This window comes from Equus asinus, chromosome 9, assembly GCF_041296235.1.
Source record: "Equus asinus isolate D_3611 breed Donkey chromosome 9, EquAss-T2T_v2, whole genome shotgun sequence".
Taxonomy (NCBI): domain Eukaryota; kingdom Metazoa; phylum Chordata; class Mammalia; order Perissodactyla; family Equidae; genus Equus; species Equus asinus.
Window position 1 is genome coordinate 13,717,672 of NC_091798.1, and position 17,436 is coordinate 13,735,107.

The 17,436-nt window shown below is 43.4% G+C and overlaps 1 protein-coding gene across 1 annotated transcript in view; it reads right to left on the reverse strand.

The window, feature by feature from the left end:
- Nucleotides 1-17,436, reverse strand: part of DOCK2 (dedicator of cytokinesis 2) — a 406,061-nt gene that overhangs the window by 301,675 nt on the left and 86,950 nt on the right. The window contains exon 23 of the mRNA XM_014850884.3: nucleotides 7,896-8,004. Coding sequence (XP_014706370.1) covers nucleotides 7,896-8,004 — 109 coding nt within the window. The remainder of the gene's footprint in view (nucleotides 1-7,895; nucleotides 8,005-17,436) is intronic.

Here is a 17,436-nt window from a genome sequence, read left to right on the forward strand (position 1 = left end):
CTAAAATCATGTTCTATTGAGACACCCTTGCCCCACAGGATGGTGTTAGGTATTCTGCAGGGTAAAAAGGATTTGCAATCAAGTAATTTAGGGGAAGTTTAGTTTAAACAAAGACAAACTGGTGAGATATTTTTTATTGCAGAACTTTCAGATTTAATATGCTAAGATGCATTATGACATCCTCCAGGCAGTTACAGTAAACAGTGCCTTCCTACCTAGTTGGTCAGGCCATCTTTATCAGGAAACATCAAGCAGATACAGCAAAAGCAGATGCCTGCAGGGCTGGGCAAGCAACAGAAAGGAGTGAAAAAGGATGAGCATAGGCCAGTGGGAAGTGATGAGGTGTGTGGAACCCACACTCTGTCTAAAGAATGAGTCATTCTTATTAATTTGTTTTAACACCGTGCTAGCCAAATCACAACACATCTGCAGGCTGCACTCTTCCCATGGGCTGCCAGTCTACAGCCTCTAAACTCTAAAAGATACCATATGCTGAGGCACATGCCCTGTAAAAGCCTGGTCCAAGCACTTGAGCAAATTGCTTCTTCGTTCACTTTAGGCCAAAGAACCCAGAGCGCTGGGCCCACAGGACAGGGGCAGGGATCCCAGTGCTCCACCTAGCACCTGCGTATACCTCGGCGCATTTCTTCACCCCCGAGCCTCAGTATCTTCATGTGGAGTACAGGGAAATGACGTGAAGTAAAGTATATCATGCACCTATTGCAATGCCAAGCGTGCAGTAGGCCCCCAAAACTGTGTGTGCTGCATCTCTCCTTATGTCATCTCTCATGCACCTGCCCTCATTGCCCAGAGCCTGGACAAAGTATAATATGTACTCATCATAACTAAGACTGAAGAGAAGGAACAGAAATTAAACCCTCAGCAAGTTGCGGAAAGCCAGGACTTCAGTGTCTGCAACAACTTGCTTGCTTTGAGGGGCCACATATCCTTCTAGGACTTTGGAGGGATGCTGTGGAATAGCAGTGTCCAGGAGTCTGCATCAGGGCCCGCAATCAAATGCTTCAGCTCGTAGTGAGGAGGAGTGGGACAGGGCTGCGAGAAGGACTGCCTCAGAAACAGCCAATCTTCCCAGCTTCCCAGCTTTGGGCTGGCAATAAAGTAAAACAAACTGAGTAGCTGTCACACTGAGGCTCAGAGGATGTTATCAACTCAACTGTAGAGTATTAAACTTCCATCTGCTCCAGGTGGCCTCACAGAGAAGTGGCAGGCCTGTGGTTTTCTTTTCCAGTGGGTCAGCAGCTCTGGCCACGGGGCTCCTGTCCACAGTCCTCCCCTTCATACATCCCTGATATACCTGAGACGCGTGAGAGCAAGTGGGTTCAGCAGGTGTGACCACCAAGCATCCCCAGAAGGCAGAGTAGCTCAGCCATAAGACCTGCTGGAGACCTTTATTTGTTGTGTGTTTCTAAGGCCTGGCAACTAGAAACAGCTCTGCTTTCTAAACCTTTGGCATCCTAGGAAGGATATTGCTTTACTGTTGCTATTATTTTTACTCTCATTAATACAACTATTATACATAAAAAAATATTGTTGCATTATTACTTTCACCCCATGGTATACATTCCTATATTGTACATAATATTTAAGAAATACATACACGGATATGTTTATATATGTGTATGAATATATGTGTGTGTATATAAATAGGATTACCAATCACAGGGTTTTAAAACAGCAACCATTATTGGAAACTTTATGTATGTCAAATACTTTATATACATGATCTTGTTTCATTCTTACAACTACTCTATGAGTAGATACTGTCATCTCATTTTACCAACGAGGAAACTATGGCACAGAGAGGTTAAATAATTTGCCAGAAGCCACATAGCTAATAAACAACACAGCAAGGACATGTACCTGATTCTGTCCAACCGGCTCCTTACCAGTGTGCTCTACTGCCCATCCTGCTTTAGGAAAGTCTTCTATCTTGGCAAGTGGGGAGGTCTCAACAGAGGAGAGAGGGCTGATTTAGGGGAAGAGATAGATAAAGAAAATTCCTCCCTTTAAGAGGATAGTTTTTAAAAGAAGATATCGTTTTTCTGATATCCCTTAAGTTAAGGCTTCTTCTCATCAAATATAGGGGGATTGCAAGGAATAGCCACCAGGAAAACATTTGCCAGGTCAGTAATTGGTTTCTCATGTGGCACCAAGTGAACTTCCTAGATTAATCATCAACTCTGGCCCCTCCACTAGAGACCAGGTAGAGCCCTCAACAAGACAGCCACACCCCAAACAAGCAATAGTGATTTCACTGGCCCAGAGGGAAGTCACAGGAGGACACTTAAGACAATTGCTTTCCAGATGGACTTCACCAGAATTGATAATCCTGGGCTGCTAGCAAATGTTGAAAAATAACAACAAAAGTCAAAACCAAACAGTTGCATTCTCTCAAACTCAGAGGGAACCCATCTTCTGAGTGTTTCCAGACTCTCTCTCTCTCTCAATCTCGTGAAAACAGAGTAAGAGTGCACAATATTGGTGCCAGCAGACAAGCTCCTGGCCAAAAACAGCACATCTTGCAATGATGCAAGATTATACAAGAATGCTAGACATCTTCCTCATTCAAGAGCTCAGACAACATTCCCACCCCATCACATTTCAATCCTTTTCCTTTAGCCCAGTGATGGATAGTCAAGGTCCATGGAAACTAGACAAACAACGTCACAGGAATTCACCACAGCATGACCAGAAGCAGCCAGCTTCCTTAGGGATGCTGAGCTGCCCCTGAGGAAAATACGTGCAACTCTCTCAGGACATTCAGCCTCATCACTAATCTTTCAGTGAAAGAGAAGGGAAGAGGGACCAGCAGGTTCTGAATACATATATCTCCACACTTTCTGCAACCCAGCATTATGCCGGCCCCTGAGGCTTGGCAGGAAGCAGGAGAGTTCAGTGTTTAAAATGGCTGACTGAGGAGGGAGACTGTCTGTGTTCAAGTCCACGTGGATCACTGTTATCCGTGTGTCCTTGGGGAGGTTAACTCTCTGTGCCCCAGACCCCTCAACAGGAGAATGAAGGGGATAAAGTCACCTACTTTAAAGGGTTGATAGGAAGATTAAATGAAAAGTGAGAGCTATCAGTATGACTACAGTGGCCTCATTGGAACAAAATTTGATCCTACCCACCATAAATCCATCATTCCCAAATAGTACCTCTAAATATGAGGCATGTGGTTGAGAGGGGGACAAGATTAAGGGATCATTTAAAGATTTGAGGTGAAACTCTAGCTCCTGCTGTTGACTACTGAGCCTCACTTCTACCTCTGGGGATTCAGCGTACAGCCTGTGGGCCCCTTCTCAGGAATGGAGCACTTTCTACCTTTAGTTTGGACATTTGAATATTTTACACCAAGTAACAATGAAAAGAAAGGACAAAAAGATGCATTCTTAATTAGCTCACCTTCACGACTGTGGACCAAACATCTGCTCATCTCTACTGTTGTTTACTGTTGTTTATTGCTTATCCACCTGGTATTTTGCCAGAAGACTTGGGTCCTTAATGAAACTATACTTTGTTTGGTGGTGATTAGGAACTCAAACTCTGGCCTTATACAGGCTGGATTCAAATCCCAGATCTACCACTTCTCAGCTGTGATTAAGTTACTCAACCTCTCTAAGCCTCCATTTCCTCATCTGTAAAGTAGAGATAAGAAGAGTATTTGCCTAACAAGGTTGCTGTTATAAAAATCAAATAAGCTAACAATACATGTAAAGCTTTTAGCTCAATGCGTGACACATCATAAATGCTAAAACATAAAACAGCAGAAGCTAGTTTTTATTCTTTCATTCATTTAGCCAAAATATTTGAGTACTTACTGTGTGGCAGCCACTAGTTCAGATATTAGAGATATAAGAGACAGAGCCCCCACACTGCTGGGCACTTTAGTGGCTTTACTAGCATAGAGGCAATCATAGTGGCCAAGGGAACATGTCATGCAATATGAGTTGTTCATTCATTTCCACTCATACCATCAATTTGGAGCATTATGATGAATCATAGATCTAAAGCGGAACGGGTCAAACGGGTCTACACAATGTCACCAAATGCCCTTTACTCACATTTGAGCTACATCCAATTCACAAATGTCTGGTGTTGGCTCTCTCAACCTGCCATTGTTTTATCAAAACTGCTCACAGGGTTGGCACACACAGGGACTTAAGAGCATATGGCCCATTACTGAAAACACATGGAAATCCCCGGCCTAACCCATTCCTTGTGGCTTAGAGAGGAATATTAACTTTGGAGTTAGGAGACCTGGTGGAAGGAAATCCTAGCTCTACCACTATGGATAGGCATAATTTGGGATGAATTATTTAACTTTATGAGCCTCCTGTGGACACTGAAGAAAGTGATTCCTTGCAGATCTTGGGCAGGACTAAAAACACTATATGTGAAAGCCTAGCTTCATGCCTGGCACATGGTACATACTCAATGGAAGGTGTTTTGAATGCTCTTTCTAACCTCTTTGAATGGCTGGCTTTAAATTCTCCATAGTTTTGGGTGAGCTACTGCCACACCAACTCTGAACAATAAGGAAAACTACAGAAAGGAAGCCAGATGAGCCTTAAATACGAGAAATAACTTGCTTAGATCCCAGAACTCCCAATGGACATAGCTGAGAATGAACCAGATCAGCTCTACTCTGAACTAAGGCAGGTATGAATTAGAGTTTCCACCATAAGCCACTACCCAGCTGGAAGTGTAAAGTTTGAACAAGGAATGTCAATCATTGGCATTCTTACTCTCTGCTCTCACCCAAAACTCACAGCAGACATTACTAATAGATCACAGCCCTCTTTCCCACTGCACCCCATGCAGGCTCAGAATCAAGACTCCAATTATCTTGTACTATTTCACTAGGGGAAAATTTGCCTTCCCTTTTTCCCTCCATAGAATCAATTCCTGTGGGTTTATTCTCTTTGAAATTTGTATCTGTGTTTCTTGATCTAGCTAGATAACTGAGTATTCTAAAACTGTTCAGCCTCATGTGACAAGGGTAGGAACACAAACATCCTCTTTCAGAGTCCATTCTAGGAAAATGCCCCCAAAGCTTCTGTTCTATGATGAGGTAAAGGAGGGAAAGGTATAAATGGCTAAAAATTATTTAAACTGAACCACGTAACAGGCTCTATACTTCTTGCTTTACATACGTTACTTCATTTAATCCTCTCAATAATCCACTAAATTAGACTTCAGGCTTCCTCTTTTATAAAAGGATAAATGGAGGGCCAGAAAACTGAAATGCTTTGCCCAATGTTACATGCCCACTAGTGGACGCCCAATTTCCCACCTGGGTTGCTCTGGCTGGAAACCCAAAGCTCTTTCTCCTGCAGCAAATGTCAAAGTCTGAGAAAATTCCTCGTGGGGGGTTTTGCTAACATTGTACGGCCTGGCCCCTTTCCCTCCACCAGCCCATTCCTCACACCCTAAAACAAGATTAAATTCTCTTCAGATGGTATTGCTCTCCATATTTGAATGTGATTTTAAAATCTTCTCTGGTAATTTTTCAACATGCATAGAAATAGGTGGGAAGCTTCCTTGATTTTATGGAAATCCCTGAAGCTAAATTTGGTCCTTAGAGCAAATTAAAGAAGAGATGAAGCCCCTTTCCATGACACTGGGGTGGAAATCCATGAGGAGAAACCAGCATAATCTGGACCGACTCCCAGGGAAGATGAGGCATTTCTAACACAGCAAAAACCTGGGTAAGAAGACTTATGCGAAAATCTTCTGATTAATAATAATCATATTATTCTCTGCATTTGCATAGCATTTTGTAATTTGCTCTTTTGCAGACAATGTTTATGTGATCCTCATCCAACTGGTGAAGTTTATAGATGAGGAAACTGAGACACTGAGAAGTTAAATGACCAGCATAAGGTCATACAGTTGACAAAAGAACATTCTTGTTGACCCAGGTGTCCTGAATACCATGAATACTCACAGCACATCTGTGCTTCCTTGCTTCCTTTCCTTCTCTCCTTTCTGTCCCTACCTTTTTATCCCCTCTGTCCCTTTGTTCCTTCCTCCAATATATGTGTAATTCATCATAGGAAAATAGGTGCTGGATCTGGAAAGAGCAGCTCCATGATGGTTTGCTTACTCCTTCCATCTTTCTCAAGGTCACATGGTTTCTCTCCATGCACCTCTATCTCTCTGGAGCATTTACTCCTTTCTTCTCTCCACCAACTGGCTTCCTCTGTGTTTGTTCATCATTTCTGCTCTCTCACACTTCAGCTTCCTTGGAGCCTATTTCAGATCTGACTCAATGCTATAATCTCTCTCATTGCAACCTGCCATGCTCAGCTCTCGCCGGACATCCTAACACTGTGTGGCCTCTCACTGGAACTCAGATGCTTCCAGTATGATACAAGCAGGGTGACAGCTCGGGCTCTTATCACATTTCTTCATGCTGTCTCCTGCTCCTATTATTCTCTTTGCTTTAAAATGGTGAGAGTTTGAGGAATAGAGAAAAGACTTACAAAAAAACCAACAAAACGGCAAGAGGGAAGGGAAAGTGAAAACTGTTACACTGCAGTCCCCATTCATCCCAGAGAAAACACTCATATGCCCAGTAGGTGCTAAATGAATAGGATAAAAAATAGTGTAATGTAGCAGCTCAGAGCACAGTCTTTAGAGCTAGGCAGGAAGTGATCTGAATCCCAACCATACCCCTCACCGCAGAGGAGCCTGGAGGAAGTGGTATCAACTCTCTGAGCTTCAGTTTCCTCATGTATAAAATGGCAATCTTAATGCCTATTGTGAGGGTTGCTCATTCAACAGATATTGATTAAGCATCAGCTATGTATTAGGACTGTTCTAGATGCTGAGGATAGAGTGATGAATAAGACAAAGCCCTCCTCTATACACAGACACAGCATTTGTTAAATCAAAGGAAGCTATTAGCAAAGTGATTCCCAAACTTTGCTTCACATTACAATCACCTGGGGAGCTTTTTTAACTCCTCTTGGCCTGGTCACACTCTGTACCAATTAAGTTACAATGTCTGGTGGTAGCCGGGCATCAGATTTATTAAAGATCCCCAAATGATTCTAATGTGCAAAGTTTGGAGCCCATGGCGTGAGCAGCAAATGCTCCCTAGACAGACTCCTACCTCTGCCTCCTCACCTCCATTCTAGCTGAACACTAGTACCTCTTTCATTCCAGCCATCAGCTGGGAAATCCCAGGCATAGAGGATATTTAAATTAGCAACTAAGAGGATAACGCTGATTAAAAGAAGAAGAAGTAATCTGCATTAACTCCTTGGTTTAGATAAACGTGTTTGGGTTTTCTTATTCACAACCCACGAGGTAGCACCTCCTGAGCACTTGCAGGTAAATCCTGTGAGAGTTACAAAGTCTTCCTGAAACTGCTTCTCTGCTGCTCAACTCCTTTTCAAACACAGGAGTAGCCCTCAAGGTTTCTCCAAGATTACGGAGTTTGTAGATTAGCATCATGACCCACTAAATGAGAAGACCCCTTCTCTCCAAAGTATCTCTTGTTTACGAGGAGACTCTCTAATCCCAAAAGGGCACCTGAGGTTAGGCTGTTGAGAATAAAAAGTGGACGATTTAAGAGACTGCCACCTTAACTACGCTCACCATTAGAAGTAGATCTGGTTTGACCTATTTCCTCCCAGGTAGCAAAAGCTTCAGAGCTACTTTAAAAGAGACACTGCCACCTTCATGGGAAACAAACAATAGATGTGCTTTCTCATGCCCTGAGGAGCCCTTGGTGTTCATGTTCCTTATACCACGTGGCCAGCCCAGGCCTTCAATTAACACTAGGCTGTGTAATTAAGCAAAAGTAGACGCTATATCACCATTCTGTTATTTATCACAAGACAGATTTTTTTTTAGGGTAAACCAACCTGCAAAAGGATGGTTGTTTTATATTGACTTTTCATCAGGTTGTTGATGGATTCAAAGAGCCGTCTCATGGATTCTTCAAACTCCATCTGTTCCTTGCCTTCGTAAAGCCTGAAAGAAGACACATCTGGGTCATTTGTCCAGCCAATAGGCAATATCTTTGAAAGTGTGTGCCAGCCACAAATTCGTTTAAAACTGAAAAGAGAAAAGGGTAGGAGAAAGGAACTGAAGGGGAGAGGGCGTCCATTCAGCAGTCCTTGCAAGCCTAATTCACTCAAGGGAAAAACATGCCCACCACGCAGAACAGGCACCCTCCTACCGACTCGGCATAATAAATCCACCCCCTCCTGTCTTCTTTTTTTAAACTCTAAAGAACCTCAAAGGAATGAAAGTTGTCCCAGCTGAGGGGACATTAATAATTTCACCCTTTTGCAACAATCAGAGGGGAAATTGTGGTCATGAGATTTCCAAAGTGTCTTGGAAACATCAAGGGGAAATATTGTCACATACACTGCTCCTCCACTTAGCCCCTGCCGGCTTGTGAGAGGAACACAGACATGCCTGTTTCCGACTAGCAGCCTGACCTTGCATTTCAGGAGTGTACTTGTTACCTAACTAAAACCTTCTGTTCCTCTGATCGTAAAGGCCCTATGTTGTTGTTGTAAAAAATGTAAACATAATAGAAAGGCATTACTTATAAAGTGAGACTCCTTATTAATCCTACCATGAGAGTAGCGATTGTTAACATTCTGATGGGTAACTTTCCAGAGGTTTTCAAGACCTGTACTAATAGATACGTGTGACTTTCTGTAGAAACTGCCCCCTTGTATAAAAATAGCCTCCAGGCCCCGGAGTCTTATCGCCGTCTTGGCCCAGCCTTGGAGTGTTGTCCAGCCTAAGGCCTCTCCAAACAAGCCTTTATCGCCAAGCATGAAAAATCCGCAGCCTAATCTGTGGCATCCTGCGCAAAATACAGAGAAAAGCGCTCCTGTCTCCAATTCCGATGAACAGCGTCTCCTGTCACAGCCCTACAGAGTCAAACTCCACTTGGCTGCCGGCTGCGGTAAAGGTGCTTTCCTTAGATAAAGCCTTGACACACTTAACAGGTTTGTTTGCTCCATCAGCCACAGGACGAGCGGTCCATCACTGCCACCTCAGCGCTGTCTCCAGTAAAGCCCCACCCAGAACCTCACCCCCTTCTCTCTTTTTCTGCTTCTCTTCTACTTGCTTTCTCCGTCTCTGTGTGTCTTTCTGTTTATCTTTTTCTGAGTATTATTCACTCTCCATCTGTAGGTCCTTCTGTTTATCTCTGCTTTTTTCTTTCTCTGACTCCATCTCTCTCTCTGTCTTCATCACTCTCTCTCTTCCTCTTCTTTTTTCCTACCTAACTCCTTCCTAAAACCCTCCCGAAGTAAGAAGCTTAAGTGGAAGCCAGTGCTGAAGCTTCCAGTTACAGGGACCCGGCAGCTGCTGCTGACTTTCTGGGTATCTAGCTCAAGGTCATAGAGACAAGGCTGTGAGAGGAGCCAGGAGGCCCGAAGCGGCTTCTCGTCCTGCTAGCACAGAGATGTCTGCCATAGAGTATGTGTTTTAGAGTCAGTCAGCTCTGGGCTCCAGCCTCCGTACTACTGAAGACCTTATTAATAATAGCAAACATTACAGAGTACAGAGCATCACTCTGCCCCAGGCACTGCCTGTATATGTTAAATCACTTACCCTCACAGCTACACCATGAGGTGAGCCCTATCATTAGCCTCATTTTACAGACTGATGTAGCTTAAGCAACACGCCCAAGGATTCCATGCCAGTAAGCGATAGAGCCAGAGTTCAAATCTGGCCATGGGGCTCCTGAGCCCACCCTCTCAATCAGTCTGTACAGCACTTTGCTCTACGCTTTACTGTCTCAATTCCTCTAAGTCTCAGTTTCTCACCTACAATATGTAGGCTGTGACAGCACTGTGTCCAAGGATTGTGAGGAGATTAGCTCACAAGTGAAGTGCTGGGCACGTGCCTGGCCCCAGTGAATGTCAGCCGTTGTCTTGCTGTTGTTAATTGCAGGAGTAGGGTTATTACTATTACTATCACTCCCATTTCACAGATAAGGACACAGAAAACTCTCAAGAGGTTGAAACTTGCCCAAATTCCATCAAAGTGGAAAAGATGGGACCAGACGTAGCAGGGAGGAAGGGAGAATCCTAATTCAAAGTGGTGATGGTTTCCTCACGGGACAGTGCTGTTTGTTTTTGTTTGTGCCCAGCTAAGCTAACAGATTGTTCATCCTCCAAGCCTTTTTCCTTTGAAATCTGTTACCCTTTCCTCTAGCCACAGCTGCCTGAAAACATTTATAAACCACATCGTAATTGCTGTTACTGGTCTATGGTATCTCCCACCCACATTTAACACGCAGACATGGCTACCCACGGTGGATTCACCACTATTTACATATACGTGGACTTTCTCTGTAAGGTACACTTATTTGTGCATTTGCAGGGCAGGGTGTGGGGGTTCCCACCAGGTCCTCTTCTTGAGAACCACCTGTGCCACTTACAAGAATGGCCTCCAGCAGCTTTTCTCTGCTGATTGACCCTACCCACCCCCACCTTCCGTAACTGAATGGTCCCATGGTGGCTCCCTCCCTGGAATTTGTTATTTGCACAGAGAAACATAAAAATGGGCTTTGCTGGGAGTCATCTTAATGGCACTGCTCCAGGGGGACTGTTTGTGAACTCCTGCTGAAGAGATCCCTGAGGCTGCTCTGGTTCCCAACCTCTCTGTGTCTGCTTATTTAACTCTTTTTGGATTTTATGAGCTACGCAAATATCCTTCTAGTAAACTCCCTTTTTTGCTTAGACTAGCCCTGGATTCATTGCAACCTGTGTCTAGTCAGAACTCTGCTGGGTGGGAAGGGCAGTCCCCTGCAGCTCCCTGGGGTTCTAAACCAAGACCTGTGGGTAAGGCCAGTGAGTACTTCGTCCATGCTTCCCTATGTATAGATGAAGAAACTGTGGGCCAGAGTGCGGAAGTGACTGGCTTCACTGCTGTCTTTTAAATGTTATTTGACTAAGGTGGGAAGGAAAAGAGACTTTGGGGTTATAAGACCAAGTCAAGGCTGTCCACTCAACTTTAAACTTTGCAGGAAATTGAATTTAATTTCTACCAGCAAGACATACGTGATTTGCTCTAGGTCACAAACCGTACCAGTGGTATAGCTCCAACCAGAACTCAGCATTCTTCTCCTTCTATGCCCTGATGAATTTAACAGGGGAGGGCAGATGACACAGATCCCATGAGGCCAAGATTGGGGCATTTGCCTCAGTGGGAATCCAACCTGTTCCTTGTTATTCATGTCACAAGTTAAGTACCTTAACACCACACTGTAGTCTGGGGAAGGGAATACCTTATGCATCTGCTGAAATTTTATGAAGGATAAAAACAATTCTGTGGGGAAATGGCCTGCATTTTACAGTGGCTACATCATTAAGCAAAATTGTTGCAGCCTTATCAGTCGTATGTGTGTGTGTGTGTGTGTGTCACTTTTTAAGCCTGGGGTTTTAGTTTGTGGGAATGGGAAGAAGAGTTTGAGGAAATGACTAAATTTGGGAAGAAGAAAGGAAACAAAAAGATATTTAGTGTAAAGGGCTTTACTATCTAGCCAGACCCTCCATACACTGGCTGTGTGGCTGCAGACAAATTATGTCTCTGAATCTTACCTAGTTCCTATTGATAAAATGGAGATACAGTGCTCACTCAAAGGGATATTTTGAAGTGCAAAAAGTGAGACAATGCCTTTCCAGCGCTTGATACTGTAGTTGGCACTTAGTAAGTGTTAACTAAACATCAGCTATTCTAATTCCTCTTGTTCATTCCTGAGCACAGAAGTGATCATATTGGCAAACTCTGATCTGAGTGTACGTAAATAAAAGGGATATTACAAAGGAAGAGTGATTAAGGAAAAAAACACACAAGGGTTTTAGATTATGTGGAAGAAATAAACTAATGACAGGGTGGGGGCATTCAGCACTTCCCCTGAGAAGCTTGAGGAGGGAAGAAAAATAAAGCCTCATCTATCTGCGAGGCTTTCAATGTGGCCTTGAAGTCTAGGGCACAGCAGATGTAGTTTCAAGGTCCTTTTTTAGCACTTGGTTTCTGTTATAGCTTCAGGAGGGAAATGTTTTTTCTGGCCTCAGAACGCCCAGAAAGATGCTTCAGAAACCAGCTGATTCTGCCAGGGAACGAATTATTGAAGGGCCCGAAGGCCCTGACCACAAGAAGAACCTGCGAGGCACTGTTCTGGGGCATGCGAGTCCAACCACAGCAGGCACTCCAGCTCCCAGGGCGTGGATAAATATAGTGATGCTCAGCTTGCATGTGATTCATTAAGGAGACAGTGTGCACAGCTGAGCACTCACTAAATGCAAATAGGGCCCCATACGGTGTGTACAATGCTTTGCACCCCCTCTTCCATGCAGGTACATAAAGCCTCAGCTGAAAACGGAGATGCCAACCTCAGGCCGGTGGCCCAAGAGAGCAGCATCTAAACAAGGCAACCTCAGGCTGGGAAAGCTAGCGGGAAGATTTGCTTTAGAATCCAGGGGTGGAGGGTTTCCTGGCATCTCGATTTCATCTCATTTTCCACACGTTGGCCACTTCAAGGTCCTCTGAACCACATTCATAGGCATCCTCCTGGTTTCTTCCCTACCTCTTTGAGGCAATATAGAAATTTAGGTAAGGCCGGATAGCTTCCAAACTCTGCTCTGCCGCTTATTAGTTGGATAACCTTGATTAAGTCTCTTAATCTCTAGAAGGCTCAGTTTTCTCATTAGTAAAATGGTGTCAGCCCCATAAGGTGGTCCTACAATCAAATAATGTGTGTAAAGAAATTCACACAGAGCCTAGCAATAGTAAACACGCAATAAATATTAGCTATTGTTATACTGTATATTTTTCTTCTGATCCACCCATTTTTGCTTCCTAAGCATTAAGGAGAAAGAAATCAGCATCTTCATAAAGACAGTTACCATTTATTGAGCACCTACTGTGTGCCAGGCACTGCAGTGAGATAAACATGTCAGTCTCAGTCCCTATCCCCAGAGAAATCATGAGGCAAGCCAACAGGGATATCATGTATTGCTAGATAGTGAGAAAAACTGAATAAGAAAAGCTTAAGACTATTATTGAGCGCTTCCTAAGGGTCACTGTGCTAAGTTCTTCACATGGATTAACTCAGTTGGCAGAGGCTCTTATTATCTACATTTTACATATGAGAAAAGAAAAAAATGTTTAAAGAGGCATGAACAAGGGGAATGGAAGAGCAGAGGGGGAGACAAGGTCTCTGGCTGACACTGACCACAGTAAGCCACCTCTCAGGGGCACCTCTCTGCCCTCAGCACCCTGCCCTCCCATGCCACCACCACAGCCTGTCTTCTCCACCTCCTCCCTTCCTCCCCAGCAGTCCCGGAAACGCCCTGCAGGAGCAGACCTGGGCCCCGGCCTCCCTCTGCCTCCCTCACCCGGTCACATCTTTGCCTAAATTTGCTCTTGGCGAGACACACACCTGACTCATTTCACAAGTGCCTGAGAGCAAGACCAGATTAATTGGAAGGTTTCTAAAATGAAAACTCTATTTTAAATGTCTCCATGATCTTACCTGGAACTGAGCAAAATTACTCAAACAATGAGGTCACACCTTACCACTTTGTTTCCTTGCCACACAAGTCAAGATGCTTTTGTGTCCCCAGTGATGCTAGGGCTTGAGGAATACTGCAGAAGGCAAGCCACTTATTTGGTGAATTTCGTTAGAAGAATGATACGCACTGCACACAGCATTTAATGCAGATGGTCACAGCAATTGAGCCCTCCCTGTCCAAACACTTCATTCTTTATCATCACTACTTGCTTGCCTGTCTTCCCCACTAGTATATAAACTCCATGCAGACAGAGATCAAGGCTAACTTTGTCATAATATCCTCACTTTTAGCTTGGATAGGCTTGGAATGTCAAAAGTGAGTTATAAACAAATGCATCAACCAGTGATAAATTATTGAATGAATGAAGCTCAGCACCTTCAATGTAGCTGTACAGAAATTTCTTATGAATCCAGAATTCATTACAGTCTAGCTAATTTTAACAGTACCCAAATAAGACCTCAAGGATGGTATTAACAGCCATTTTCAGCTATGCAGCCTTTATTTATTATTACTACTTTTACTACTAAGACTATTATTACTACTAATAGCTGCTACTTATTAAGCATTCGCTATGTACCCAGGCACTATGCTAACTGCACAAGGTCACTCAACTAGTAAGTGGTACAGTCAGAATTTGAGCCCAAGAGTGCCTGGCTCCAAATTTCACTCTTTTAACCACTAGGCAGCACTGCCTCCAGAGAACAGAGAAAAGTAATAGCCGATTGCTTGAAACTGGAACAAGTCAGAGTGAGTAGGAAAGCACCATTTGCCCAGGGGATGATGCGTGGGACTATCAAGGGAAGCTAGACAGCTGGCTCGAAACTTTTTCTGTTTGAGCTCTAAATTCAAGGTGAATTTAGATTGGCTGATGTTAAGACCCGTAAGCCAATAACTCGCTCTATTAAAGTAGGTGTAAATTAGTGACTTTACAAAAAGAACCATGAAGCCATTCGTGGTTTCAGAAGAGTGATTACTCTCTCTCTCTCACTCTGTCTCTCTCTCTCCAATGCCTCCAACCTGAGAAGAAGAAGAATTGTAGCGAAACCTGTGGCTAAGTCTGTCTGAGAATCATCCTTGCATTTATTGACCTGACTTATAGAAAGAATCCCTTCAGTGCACTCAGCAGGCACACAAGTCACAGCAAGAGAGCTGGAAAGGTCTCATGCAAGAGAAGGTCCCCTTCCTGATCCGCCTCTTCCCTGCATGGTCCTTGTCACCACCCCATCCCTTCTCCCACCACCAAGGTCTACAGACCTGAAATGAATCAGAAATTGTATATTAAGAAGTGGAATTTTGGTACAATGAGACTGGAGTGAGCTGTCCAGCTCAATAATGGCCAGAGACATTCTCTTTCAGAGGCTAACAAAGTTGAAATGTAAAGCATTATTCTGTCAGAAGAGAAAGTGTAAAGCTATACCAGACAGATACTATGTAAGGAAAGACTAGGGTAAGTACGATTTCGTCAGCGAATTGTCAAGCAGCCCTGGCGGCCATGAGAACTCCACACAGACTTCATTTAATTGAATACCACCAACAGCAGATAGGCAGGGCTGAGACCAGCTCCTGGTGCGAATCCTTTGTCAATGACAAAATTATTTCCACTTGAGCTATTACTTTTCCAGAGGCTGACATCTGAGGAGGGATTGCCCCTTAGAGCAAACTGCAAACGAGTTTTACTAAACAGTCTTCTTCCTGTAAATCACCCCAGGAAAGAAAGATTTGTAGATGAGAGGAAAAAAGACAAACTCAACATGTGGGGATCCTGTTTGTAAAAATGTCTAGAATGAATGCACAAAATTAATGCAACCCCTGACGAAAAACTGCCTCAGATGGAAGCGTAAACAGCCAACGTAAAAAAATAGAAGTTAACAATATGGAAGAAATGAAAAAAAATAATCCATCTAAAACATTCACTTTACTTTTAAAATACAGCAACCCTGTGTAATAAATTAATAGTAAGTAGGTAATAAGATGCAGGCAAAAGCCTTCAAAAGAACTCTAAGTTATGAATAGAGTGTGATGGGTGCCCCGTGCCATCCTTCATTCTACTGAGAGGATCTGCAGCCTTTATGTAATTTGGCAAGAAGAACTGAGTTGCATAATTCTGCACTTAAGTAAATTTCTCCATTAGCATGAAAAATGGTATTCAGGGGTTTTTCCCTCAATATAATTAGAAATTGAGTGTTCCCAAAGCAATGTTCCTCAAGATAGAAACACACACACACACTTCCATGATTCCAAGACATACAGAGAAAAATATAGACTGCATCATCTACTTGAAAGAGAAGCTCATATTCAGCAGAGACCTTCCAGCTCTTTCTCTTTAGTCCCAGTTGGTCTAAAAGCGTGCGTTCCAGGAAGAAATGAGGTTTTGATTGCTTCTCTTAACATTTCTTCCTTTAGTTTTTTAATGACAGAAAAAAAATTAAGTTGCAGAATGACTACTCATACACACACATACACACGCCCCTAGTATAGTCTGGAAATCTATACATTAAATTGATAATTTCATTACTTTTATAAAAGGGACAGTGTGTGTCACCAGCCCCCTTATACACTTTTACGTTATAGCCTGACTTTTAAACGAGTAAATATGACGTTTAATTTTAAAAAGAGATGTCTACTCTTTTTTTGGGGTGAATGTTTCTTGCCCCCCAGCTCCTTTCTACAACAATCCTTTCCCCAAAGCCTTTCCTGAATTCTCTCCTTCTCACTGTGGGAACTTGGGCTGGAGCCAGGGGATGTAGCTCAAGGTCATGCACGTGGAGGCAGGTTTCCCTCCATACAGAATTGAGACGCTGATTTCTCACCTACCTCTTGGTTCCTGGCATGGACTGCAGCTAGAGAGACAATTGCCTAAGAAATGTCAAGTTATTATTATTCTAAACGGTGGTGATGCCAAGAGCATCTGAACTTTGTCCTTTCAGTCTGTAGCTTCCTGAGAAGAATAATTAACCTCAGGCTTCCTGCTCTGTCCCAGTGAGAGTCCTGACATTTGGTGTATGGAGTTAAATAGAATTTTTAACATTTTCCTTACTAATGGTTTGGGTTTTAAAAATACATGTGAAGTAAAACTCTTTGTTTTGAAATCTTGGAACACCTGAGGAAGTGTCGAGTTCAGACAAGCTAAGGTTTGCGTTTCTGGAGACCTCATTTGAGTAGCAGGATGGCTGAGGGCCAGAAAAGCTGCCAGCAGAGGGCAGTGTGGCAGACAGAGCAGTGGTCTGGGTCCGCAGGACTGAGTTCTAAACCAGACTCCAGCATTAGTGTGTGCTGTGACCTTTAGCAGGTCTCTTCACTCTGGGTGCTGGTTCCCTCATCTCTAAGTGGACCACATTACCACTGAGGGAAACCTCCAGGATTCTTAATTGGCTTCTATTGTTAAAGAGTCAGATAGGGCATGCCCATCATCCAAGACCAAGCCTGCTCACCCTGCAGATTCCCCAGCACAGCATATGGCCCCCACACGTGCCCAAGTCAGAGCATGGGTAGGTAAGAGTGGATCTTGAAGAGCCTGAATGTCATTCAGCCATCAAGTCCCATTAATTCCACCTCACAAAGCCATTTTTTCCAGCTTTATTGAGATATAATCGACATATAACATTGTGTAAGTTTAACATTGTGTACAACATGGTGATTTGATACCCGTATATATTGCGAAATGATTACCACAATAAGATCAGTTAACACATCCATCATCTCACATGATTACAATTTTGTGTGTGTGAGAACACTTAAGATCTACTCTCTTAGCAACTTTCAAGTATATAATACAGTATTGCTAACTATAGTCACCAAAGACATTTACTATCCTTCATCTTCATCAGTACCACCTTTGTCCAAGTCCCTGTCACGT